The 12619-nt window shown below is 36.0% G+C and overlaps 1 protein-coding gene across 7 annotated transcripts in view; it reads right to left on the bottom strand.

The window, feature by feature from the left end:
• The window catches only part of NBEA (neurobeachin), a 508722-nt gene that overhangs the window by 355794 nt on the left and 140309 nt on the right, over window positions 1-12619 (bottom strand). For all 7 annotated transcript variants that reach the window (XM_030475974.1, XM_030475972.1, XM_030475969.1 and 4 more), the window contains exons 11-13: window positions 8132-8240; window positions 5552-5704; window positions 4562-4730 (exon numbers count right to left, since the gene is read on the bottom strand). In XM_030475974.1, coding sequence (XP_030331834.1) covers window positions 4562-4730; window positions 5552-5704; window positions 8132-8240 — 431 coding nt within the window. The remainder of the gene's footprint in view (window positions 1-4561; window positions 4731-5551; window positions 5705-8131; window positions 8241-12619) is intronic.

Consider the following 12619-nt stretch of genomic DNA (forward strand, 5'->3'; position numbering starts at 1 on the left):
TAAGATAGGTGAAGGTAATAAAACCTTGAAGCAGAGTAACTGTCTGCAAGTAATAGTAAATCAAACTACTAATATTAAAAAGTGTTTCAGTTTATCAGCATAAAAAATGATATGCCTAGAAGACAAGAAAGCATCACAGTACTAAAATGTCTGCATGAATAAGCTTATGTTCTAATATGACAGTAAATTATTTGAAACCACTACAGCACATACAGTCAAATTTTGGATATGGGCAAGTTTTCCATCAGTCTTCTCCAGACCTGAAAAGTCTCATGTCAAGTTAGCTTAGAGTTTCAGTTACCTCTGATAACGGAATATCATATGCCATTTTCTTGCATTATGACATTTTTATGTTTCTTACAGTAAAATTACTGTTCATAGAAAATGTGTTCTTTCATTTTGAAATATCAAATGCTACTAATATGCAGCAACTCTAACATTCACACTGTTGTATTTTTACAGTGTTTCTTACTTCTGCAAACTTCTTCTTACATATTATTCTGTATTTTAACAAATGGGACAGGATCACCACTCCTATGAAGACAGGCTGAGAAAGCTGGGGTTGTTCAGCCTAGAGAAGAGATGTTATAGTAGGATTCTAAAGGCGCGTACAAGAAATCTGGAGAAGGACTTTTTACAACAGCATGTAGTAACAGGACAAGGGGGAGAATGGCATTAAACTGACAGAGGGTAGATTTAGATCAGATATAAGGAAGAAATTCTTCACTGTGAGGGTCGGGAGGCACCCAGAGAAGTTGTGGATGCCCCATTCCTGGAAGTGTTCAAGGCTAGGCTGGATGGGTTTTTGTGAAACCGAATCTGGTGGAAGGTGTCCCTGCCCATGACACGGGAATGTAACTAGATGATCTTTAAGATCCTTTCGAACCCATACGATTCTATGACTCTATGAAATCATGAACTTGCTGGCTACATATAGCAGTAGTGGCTGTATGCCATCTAATAAAAGCCAACACAAAACCAAAATCCTGGAACAGTCAACTTTTTAAAATATTAGGACTGGTGATGTTATGAGTTGCTGAAAATTTTCCACAGAGGTGGATAAAAAAGTATCATTAAGCATATTAACTACAACTCATTATATTATTTTAAGACAATAATCCTGAATAAGCCAGACCTGCATATCACATTGGCAGATTGCACTCAGTGTTAAAAGAAAGAGCATCTGGTGGAGAAAAGTGATATAATATCCAGGTGATTAAACATTTTGAAAAGTTTTCAGGAATATTATCAATTGAAAGTAATTAATGTAAATTTGATAAAAAACTAATATGAAATTAAGTTAATGTGAAATTAAATTTAGCAACCCATCACCTCAGCAATTATTTTATTTCCACAGTCGTTTGCAAATCACCGCAGTTATTACAGCTGTATTAGAAGCAGAAGTTACCTGTGAAATAATAGCAAAAAAAGTCCTAGGGCTGATTTGCATGGAGAAAATTCCACAGCTATGCTGGACTTGCATATCCATTGCTATGTCACTGATCTTCCTCCCTGATGAGCTGACACTCTTCAACTCAATACAAGGAAAACCATTTTTACAGACAAGAGAGTACTATAAAATACTTTCTTAAAGTCCTACTAATTACATGGGACTTTATGCAGTCTAAGCAACAGGGATAAAGGAAGAGGATAAGAAACACGGAAGAAAGTTGATATTAACCTTTAAAAATGTCAAGTTTATCTATAAATCTAACTAAATAAAAAAGAAGAAAATTCAGATATAGTGGATAATAATACGTATTTTAAAAATGTGCATGGCATCAGTTTACCAAATGCCTTCCTAACTACTCTATGAAAGTGTTAGAAATTGTGGTTTTTGTTGTCATGCTGCTACTCCAAACAACCAGTAATTTGCCGTATCTGATTACCTTTCAGGGACCTACATGGCTGACTTCCTGAGAAAAACAGAATATTGTCTGGAACTGACATAAATGTTAAGGGAATGTACCATATCCTTAAAATAGGTAAGAATGAAACAAAAGGTGGGGATGTAAAGCAGCCATAAGTATGCTAATTTAGAGTTAACTGATTCACTTCTCATTCCTAATTTTGCGTCCTTGTGTACCCCATGCCTTCTGTTCAGGTTTTGATGAACACATTACATACTTTTTTTGCAGCTATTCAACTGGCATTACACATACAAATACTCCAAAAATACAGCTAACTGGCGAGATGCAAATATGGGCAAGACAAAAACAAGCTATAGCTCCTACAGAAAGAAATCTCACACTGTTTCCACAAAGAGCAAGCCTAGCCAGAGAGTAGTCCGTAAGATGCAATACATTTTCAATGTGTTGTTAGGTACCAGTATCGTAACACAGAGGTACAGGAATTCTTTAATCAAAAAAACAAACCAAATCAAAACCAACAAAAAAACTTCAAACCAAAATAAGATCCCAGAAGAATTACAGCAATAACAAATATACAATATTATCAAACTTATAGTCTCAAACTTGTTGAACAATTTCCCAGGTCTCTGTCTAGATATAAATATGGTTGACATCTGGAAACTTTACCTTACAATAGATGGTCATTCAACAGCCACAAATACAGTGGACATAATATAAGCTGATCAGCTTTTAACATCCTAATTCCTCCTGAGCTCAGATATGATTAATTTGTCCTATTGTGAAACTGTTCTATTGTGAAACCTATGCAGCCCAACAGCATTACCCTCAACAGAGCAGAGCTCTGAAAGCATGAAGATGGATAAAGTCACTCCCAGGGTAGGATTCGGCTCACCTGATTTCAGACATCTATAGTGTAGATGCCAACACATGAGACTAGCTTCTAACCTTCCACTGAAGTCAATGAAGACCTTATCAATATAGTCAATGGACTCTAAAAAGCAACTACCTTTCAAACTAAACAATTCTCCATACTCTGTTGAGTAGGAGTAGGACACAGCTTCATAAACATATTTATCAGTGTGATTTGACATGCCATAAAGTATCCAAAATATCTGCACAGAAGAAGCAGATTTGACGCCAGATGCACAGAACACCTGCATCCTTCTGAAAGGCAGGTGATGCCCCACAGACTAAAATGATGCTAGAAACCCATATTCAGGCAACTGACTCCTGCATTCCACAGTCTATAATCAGCAGATATCTAACTTAGATGAAACACCTTGACTGTAGGTACCAAAAATTAACTTAATTCTATTTTGGCAGAGGGAATCCAGATTCAGTGTAAGTGGAAAATATATTTTATCACTGACAAAAATTTCACACTAATTAAGTAACCACCACAGTTAATTTTTATAATCTGATACTACAAACTTTTCATTCAAATGAACATAGAAGGGTGCTAAGTATTTTGTTAGGTATTTTTAAGGCAAATTTTAATAATTTTATGAAAAATACTGTTCATCTAATATTATACTATAAGAGAACTATAGATGAGGTCCCAGCTCCAACAGCAGCCTCAACAAGTTACAACTTCACTATTAGGACACCTAATCTAGGATAAGGATTGTTCTTTCCATTTAAAAAAAAAAAATTGAATAAAACCCCCATGCATACAGCTTTCTTACAAACTAAGAATTATCCAATGACTTACATGTTATATATGTCACTTTCTTAAATATTTGGATATGTGATAGCACTAAAACATTCCCCAATTATTAAATTTCTCAGCATGACAGTAACAGTTACAGAATAAATCTAATTAATATGTTCTCTTGTATCAATTCATTTTTAAGAGACTTTCAGCCAAATCCTCCTTCCTTTACACAAGTAGTCAGCTAGATGTAATGACATTACAGCTGGAGTTTATAGGATTAGAACGATTTGATGCTTTGGCTAATACACATCTGTTATATGCAGTGTTTAGTCCATATGTATTATCGTATTTTGTTGTTGCCATCATTCAATGCTTCCTGAGCTAAGCTAAGAGCATGACTTTAAGCAAAGTTAAACCAATCTCTATTTTGAAAGGGCAGAGAAAAAATACTACTAAACTGGAAATACAGCTTCAGATATCTTGGCAGTGAGAACTGTAAGTTTCCATTTGTTTTCAAGGTCACTTAACACTACCAATCACACAAACCACACAAACTTTTCTTTGCCATATGAAATATGCTTAATATATCCTCTTTGTCACAGAAAAATCAGTGATTTTAATGTTTTCCAAAGTATGCCCACGTAAGTATATGGGATGTAAACACAGACCAGAGTTGGAATCTTCTGGGAATACATATAAACATAAGGAATTATCATCAAAGGTGTATGATACACTAAAAGTACTTGCATAGTCCTACTGTTGACATCCCTGGAAGTATTCAAGGACAGGCTGGATGGGCCTTTGTGAAACCTGGTCGAGTGGAAGGTGCCCCTGGCCATGACAGGGGGCTTGGAATTAGATGATCTCTAAGGACCCTGCCAACCCAAACTATTCTGTGATTCTGTGACCACTGGGGCCGATTATTGCCATTTACCTACCTCCTTGTCTACAGATTCAAGGAGCTTTCATACATTTATGTCATAAATCTTCCTATACAAGAATTGCTTATATTTTCTCTCTCATGCATTGCACTTACCTAATCCTTTAGGAGTAATGCCACTGCTATCAGCAGGATTAACCACCCAGTAGTAGTATTTCAGTGTGTGCATTAACTGCAGTACTGTTCCTACTCTGCGTATAGTGTTATAGATCGTAGCAGTTCCAATGAATTCAGCTGACAAGTAGGTATACAAAGACAGCTGCACCTGAAGAATGAAATAGTTATGCACATAAATGTAAGTTCTATATTAGTAACCTTAAATTGTAGGTTTTTTAGGATTTATTTTGGATATAATATACAAAACATAAAACATAATTACAACTGTAGTTAGGGCAGGGACTGGACTGCCACCTGGAATGACTTCCAGAGGTTGCTTCCAAAATCAATTTTCTATGATTCTATGATTTAAGTCATGATAAATGTACTGTTTTGTTTGGTTTTCTATTCAGGTCTTTTTTTACAAAAAGTATATGTTTTCAGATTTTAGGACTATGTCATTTTCACTTTTGTTCGCATTCCTCAACCATGATTATTTAGGGACACAACTGATTCATTTTTACTAGACATGAGTGATAGCTTTTTACAGTTTTTATCAATCTAAAATATATAATATAAATTCAAATTAAAGTTTATGTGAATGTGTAACAAAACATTTATCACCTTTTCCTTACAATTAAAAATACGTACTTTTATGCTTAATCTCTAGAAAAGCAATGTGATGCAAGCCCTGAAAAAGGGACTGGGTTTCTAGAAACAGTCTTTTAAACAGAATCAGACAGAATCTTAGGCAAGAATGTAACTGGTTTTAGGGACTTATAAAAAGACACTGGACAATATAGTTATTGCAAGGTACAGACTTAATGATCTAAAAAAATCTTTGTTATCACATTTTAAAATAAAAAGAAAAAAACCCCAACCAGAAAACGAACAAACAAAAAACAAATTCCCAGGTACCATGGTATAAAAGAATACTAGTATTTCACTTCACTGAAGGAGAGTCGTAACATCATTCAACTGTACAATTACCTTCGCAGGGGTGTGTATCCAGATAGCAGGATTAAAAAGGATGTGATCACATAATTGCTTCAGTAGAGGTGCTCCATGAGACAATCCATCCAAATATTTTGCAAATGACAAAAATTGTTCCAGAACTGCTCTGGTTATATGAACCCTAGATGACTGGGGAAAAATAGTCAGAAAGAACAAAGATAAAGAAAAGCCTTATTCCTCAGTATGCTTACAGGAGGCTCATCTTAAGTGAACACATGCAACCTTGTAATTTTTTTATGTCATTGGATATGAAAGTAAGAAAAAAAAGTTATCAGCTACTTAAACTTTCTAATAATTTGCAATAAGCCTAATGGCTACACTTACCAGGTTAAAAATATTCATCAATAACTGAGGTTAAATCCTTTTTTTTTTTTTTTTTTTCCTGGAGGGGGGAGGCGAAGAATAAGTGCTGGTTTTGGTTTATTATAATCCAGTCAGGATTTTACATTTTACAACACAGTGACTTGAGAAATTCATCTGAAGTCCTTAACTCTTCTTCAGTTAATGATGTGTACTGCTAAAGTTGGGTGTTAGAGTGTGTAAACACACAATACTGGTAGACTTGCTTTCGTTTCTTCAACATAAGTAGGTATTAGAAGAAGTTGGTTTCAGGGTTTCCTCAAACTTTTTTGTGTGCCCCTCAGTTTCATATCATATGCTATAAAATCACTGTTGAGACCTGCTCCTATGCAGTAACATGGCATGTGGACTTCGACAAACTTCTTTATTATTTACTAAGTTAACAACAGGAACTAATAGGAAAAACTACTAAACATCCTTCCCCCTGCCTTCTCTACAAGATGTTCCAATTACTTTTGGTGGTGTAAGTACACATTCCTGGTAATTCTGGGAATATGCAGATTTGTTATTTTTTAGAAGTGAAGTCCATTTGTCAGTAATAAAAGTTCAGCCTGGATGCTGAGCTTAATTTGGCTTGTACATCACAATTCACAATAAGTAGTCTGCAACTAATAAGAACAACAATGTTATTTTGAAGTTCAAGTCAGAAAAAGAAAGCTTTCTGTCCTTGCTGAAGTATTTGATCACATGCAAATGAACAACAAATAATTTACAAATAATAAAATTGAGCCTGGCTAGGAAGTAAAAGGATATTTTCCTGCCATATGTGCCAAGTGAATATAAACATGTACTGGAAATATAAAATATATCTTTTTGAAAACTGTAGCTAGGGAGAATATAGCATAAAACCCCCCAGAAAAAAGCATATGCTGTAAGAATTATGTTGTGACAAAATCAAACAAAATCCTTTAAATATTCATATACTCTGAGTGTAATGATTGTAGCAGGTGCTAATTAGAGCAGTATAAAAACTTTTTTTTTTTTTTTTAATTTCACATACAACATTCTAAATTGATGTATTCGATGTGTGTAAACCATAGTGCTCTATTCTAGTGAAAGGAATCCATGAAGGCTCGCTAGCCTGCCTGTATATAACTTACGGAACTGGAGCTAACAGCTTTGTAAATTCATTCTTTTTAAGTCACAAGAAAACCTACCAGTAGAAAAAACCTAACACTTTAGACTAGTTCTTTGACATTCTAAATGACACTTGCTCAGTACAGGAAACACAGAAGCATAGAAAACAATCTGCTTTTAGATGTTAACTTTAGTGAAGGTAAAGCATTTCTACTATAAGAATGTACTTCCTTAGCTGAAAATAATATAGGGACCAGAATAAGAGAAATTGTTTATCATTCTTCTTCAAAATTCAGTATATTTTTAAAGGTGAGATTGTTATTTAATTTCACTATTGGACAACACAAAGCTCTCGTCATGACTGCTTCTCAAGTGATTATTATACTGACTGCATGCTAATGGAAACTACGGTAGCAGACATTCAAGAATGTCAGAGCAATGAGATTCAATCATAGGAGTATTACTATATTAGTACAGGCAACAGTAGTTTTCAGATTATTAAATCACAGTAACAGGGTTTCATGAGGGCTTTGGGCCAGGAGGCAGGTTATGTTCCTCACACAAACATCTGAACTAGACCTGTTTCGTGATAACTGCTTATCACGTCTGAAAATGAGCAAGTAAAGGGAATACTCCTTGCAAATGTTTCTTTCAGAAATGAAATTATTTTATAGTTTTTCTTCTTCAAAACACAGAGCAACTATTTCAACAATTTCAGAATTGAGCCACAGAGGATTAATGTAATTTTTATTAACATATTACAAAAAAAAAAAAAAAATATTCTTACATGTTGTAATACACTTGTACAAACTGGGAATAAAAGAACTTTCCCAAATGAGAGTTTGGGTGACAGAGAGTGAAGAAACACAAGTGATAATATATATTTAAATGCTAAAATGCATAAATTAGACAAACAGGATCAACTACAGAAAACTGATTCTTCCAAAATTGGCATGTAAGAAGATAATTAATTATAAGTATTACAAATCAAAAATATCTTGTGTCACAAATATATTTTATTTCACCTTTTCCATCAGTCCTCTGAGCTAAGTGACTGGAAATACCATAATGACAGCTGAAATACTAAGAACAGAGATAAAAAAAAACCTCCAAACATACCTTTTCAAGGAGGTAGCCAATGACTAGAAAGCCTTTTCCACCAAGCATTTGTTCTTGCATGGCTACTGAACTCTTAAGAAGCTCAACCAAGAAAGCCAGTAGGGTAGCACTGCATGTAAAGAACAAGCATTTTTTTTTTTTTTTTTTTAGATTACAAACATAGAAAAATCAATCTATCACATTCTCAATCTTCACCAGCTATTAAGTGAATGGAAACAAGCCTGAAGTAGTGAACAATTCCTTGAAAGAACAGAAATCTAACTTTTCCTGTTGACAAATTTCTCCAATAATTGTTCATGTATTACAACGACAGAAGTGGGAGTTCATATTCAGGCAGAAGTGCAAAATCATTTTGTCAATTCTCCTGATTTGACCAGGAATAACCCAGTTTTAAATACCCAGTCCTGCAGCTTGCAGTTCTAGCGAAATGTTTTGCAATTGGAAGAGGTAGCATATGATGAGTGTGATCCAGCTGACAGTGCTAGAATGACGCAGGCAGGGGCTGTGTCAACCATTTTACCATCCAGAATTAACTATGCTAAACTGCAAAATATGCAGCCACTAGGTACATCATCCTTCCACACTTTCAGCCCCTCAAGTCACTACTACCACAGAAATGAGGCATAAAATGGCTGAACATGCATGTGGGCAATCCAGAGGGACCTTGACACGCTTGTGAGGTGGGCCAATGCCAACCTTATGAAGTTCAACCAAGCCAAGTATAAGGTCCTACATCTGGGTCGGGGCAATCCCAGGCACTGCTACAGGTTGGGCAGAGAAGAGATTCAGAGCAGCCCTGCAGAGAAGGACTTGGGGGTGTTGGTTGATGAGAAGCTTAACATGAGCCGGCTGCAGTGTGCATTCGCAGCCCAGAAAGCCAACCGTATCCTGGGCTGCATCAAAAGAAGCATGACCAGCAGGTCGAAGGAGGTGATCCTGCCCCTCTACTCTGCTCTTGTGAGACCTCACTTGGAGTACTGCATACAGTTCTGGTGTCCCCAACATAAAAAGGACGTGGAGCTGTTGCAGCAAGTCCAGAGGAGGGCCACGAGGATGATCAGGGGGCCGGAGCACCTCCCATATGAAGACAGGCTGAGAGAGTTGGGGCTGTTCAGCCTGGAGAAGAGAAGGCTGTGTGGAGACCTCATAGCAGCCTTCCAGTATCTGAAGGGGGCCTACAAGGATGCTGGGGAGGGACTCTTCCTTAGGGACTGTAGTGGTAGGACAAGGGGTAATGGCTTCAAACTCAAACAGGGGAAGTTTAGATTAGATATAAGGAAGAAGTTCTTTACAGTGAGGGTGGTGAAGCACTGGAATGGGTTGCCCAGGGAGGTTGTGGATGCTCCATCCCTGGTGGTGTTCAAGGCCAGGCTGGACAGAGCCTTGGACCACGTGGTTTAGGGCAAGGTGTCCCTGCCCATGGCAGGGGGGTTGGAACTAGATGATCTTAAGGTCCTTTCCAACCCTTACGATTCTATGATTCTATGATTCTATAAACCACAGTGGAACAACAGTAGAATGGAGAGAGTCCTTCATAGTGTCTCAAAACTAAACATGAGAATAATTATCTAGGCCTGACCAAATAAAGATTGAGAACCACTTTCATCCAGTTAGAAAAGCACAGAGAGACTCCATAGGCCACAAGGAAATCACCCAGAAACCCACCCCAGAAGTATCTGTAAGCGATGTGTTCAGAAAGCACAGGGAAGGGAAAAAAGTGGTCAGAAAAGGTTACAATTTAGAAACAGAATAGATCTGAAAAACTTTGGGTGACAGACTCATCAAGAAAGTGAAACTATGTTATGAAATCCAATAGTGGAAACATATGACAAATCAATGCACCATGAGCAAAAATTCACAATTGACTCTTGGATGGTGAGAGGCAAATAACAATACACTCATTTGTTGCTGAAAAAAACAGAGGAAAAGGACAAATTGAAAAAAACCACCACATTTATGACAGAAAGGAAATATTTAAAATTATTTTTAAAATATCCCAAAAAGTTAGATGACAGAATGCACTGTACTGCATATACAATGCATACATGAAGTCATTATACTAAAATAGGTATATCAGTTCCTAGCTGTACAGATAAGTATTTGCAACCAGGAAAGTTCTCGCAAGGTGGTGGGCACAGGCAAGGGTGAAAACTGTGGCTTTATGCAGCTGTGAAAAAGTGAATTAAAGGAAATGTCCAACCTGCATTTTATAAATTTCAACTTTATTTTATAGTATCTAGTCAGCTAAAGGTTTGCTTGCTCACCAAATATAATCTTTAGACTGAAAAATACATGTTGAGATTGGTTAAATCCATTACAGCACCAAAAAATAACCAATCTGCTGAGGAAAACAGTATTTATTCCATCTGGTGAGAAAGGCTGCCAGGCGAAAAGTACCCAGTGTAGGCAAAGTACACGCTGTGAACATGAAACAGTGCCTTGTCTTGCTTCATTGTTGAATGGTCTCAATAATCAGTCTAAAATCACATACAGAATGCTCCACAGATTGTCAGCAGTAAAAGAACACAAATAATATCCATTTACACTACTCCAAAGCTTTTACCGAAACAGCCTGTCAAGCTGTCACATCAATTTCAAATCAAGTTATATGCATCATTTTTTCTTACCCTGACTGAAAGTTTCTATTGTACTTCTCATCTAAAATAAGATACTCATCATTTTTACTATATGACAATCCTTAAGAAGCTCATCTAAAGGATTGGAGACTTATTTTTGAGACTTTTTTAAATTTAGTAGGTCAAAGGGAATTCCATATAGATGTGCTTTCTATCATCCTTTATAAATATCTCCATGACTTAGGAGAATAACTAATTATGCATGAAGTTAAACAGTATACATCTTTGCAGGATTAGGACCTAAATTACGATTATAAATACTATTAATATTATATTGAAAAATCAAAAATATTCTTAAAATGCATTTAAAATATTGTTGTACCCTGAATATGGCACTAGACTTAAGTTTAAAATGTATACCACACCTCTAAGTGATCTATCAAAAGCCTATTTCTTTGTATTGCAGTTTATTTGTCCATTCTATGAACTCAGACATAAACTCATGGGCTGCAGTTATTCTTACCTCATATTAATACAATCTCTACCCAACTGTTAGACATTCTGATAGGACTCCAAATACAACTCGTAAGACACACTCACACCCTAACAATAACGGTTAGGGTTTAGGTCTCTTTCCTTTTCTTTTAAGTACACATAAAACACAGCAGTCAACTCAGAAATAATCAGTGGACAGTTAATATTTAGCTGTGCCACAGACACAGAAACATACAAACTGGTTCTACACAAGAAAGACTGAATCAAGGAAGTTTACTAATTCAGATGCCAATAGAGCCCAAATATCACTTTTTAGATACTGACTATGTTTATGTGGGGTATGGCTGAACTAATTAATCCTGTCTGACTGCATTAACCCTGCACAGAGCTACCTTAGCTGTCATTGCAAAGTGATGCCAATACTTCTAGTTCCAGGAAAACATATTAATTCAGCCAATACCTTTGTGAATGAGCTATGTCTTTTCTTAAGTCCAAAATGGCTTTTAACATCTATTGAACCAGACACTTAAAGACACCATAAGCCAGCTCTGCAGCATCAGCTCAGGTCTGCAAGCAGTAACTCTACCTTCTAATCCTTCTGCATTATCCAAGATTGCCACTATAAATAGCGGAGTTGACTGTGGTACATAGTAATTCAAATCTTGGGATATCACACGTGAATGCATCATTACACTTTAAACCTTCAAGCACATAAAAAATTCCAAGTACAGAAAAAGCAGCAGTTAAGGAGAACCAGCTGGCAGTCACACAGAGGTACAATGAAGTTTGAGATTAATAGTGTATAGGAGCACAGTATTGACAAAAATTGGCACCATAATTAAATGTAATTAGCAGTTTGTCCTGCAATTTGCAGGATATGAAGTAATTAAAAGATGTGCAATATTTTAACTGATAGAACTGTAAAGTCAAAATCAAAGTGTTTTTAAGTTTGCACTGCACGTACAGTACTGAAACTATTACTACCTAAAGATGATGATCAGAGATAGGCAGAAAACAGATTACATGCTTAGTCTGATTTTTTTTCCAGAAATCTTGCTTACACTTGTTTCAGGTGAAACTTCTTTTTTTGGAGGAGGAAGGAAGAAATGAAACTGCACTAAATAACAGCTGTTGCACAAAAGACTGTTTTTACATGTAATGATGTTCTCTACCTTATTTGCTTTATGCCAGAGAGAATTCAATTTGCCTGAAAAGACCCAACAGTTAACAATTCTCAGATAAACTTTCCCATTCTCTTCAAAACTTCTCTTTCCCCATGTTTAGACTGACCTCAAGCAAACATCTAAATATATATGTGTGTATATAAAAATCCATACTCACACAATGGATCTTTTCTCCTCAATGTTGCATTCTAAGACTTTAGTCTTCTAGAGAACTCACTGCTTAATTTAGAAGA

The sequence above is a fragment of the Strigops habroptila genome, chromosome 2, assembly GCF_004027225.2.
Source record: "Strigops habroptila isolate Jane chromosome 2, bStrHab1.2.pri, whole genome shotgun sequence".
Lineage (NCBI taxonomy): Eukaryota > Metazoa > Chordata > Aves > Psittaciformes > Psittacidae > Strigops > Strigops habroptila.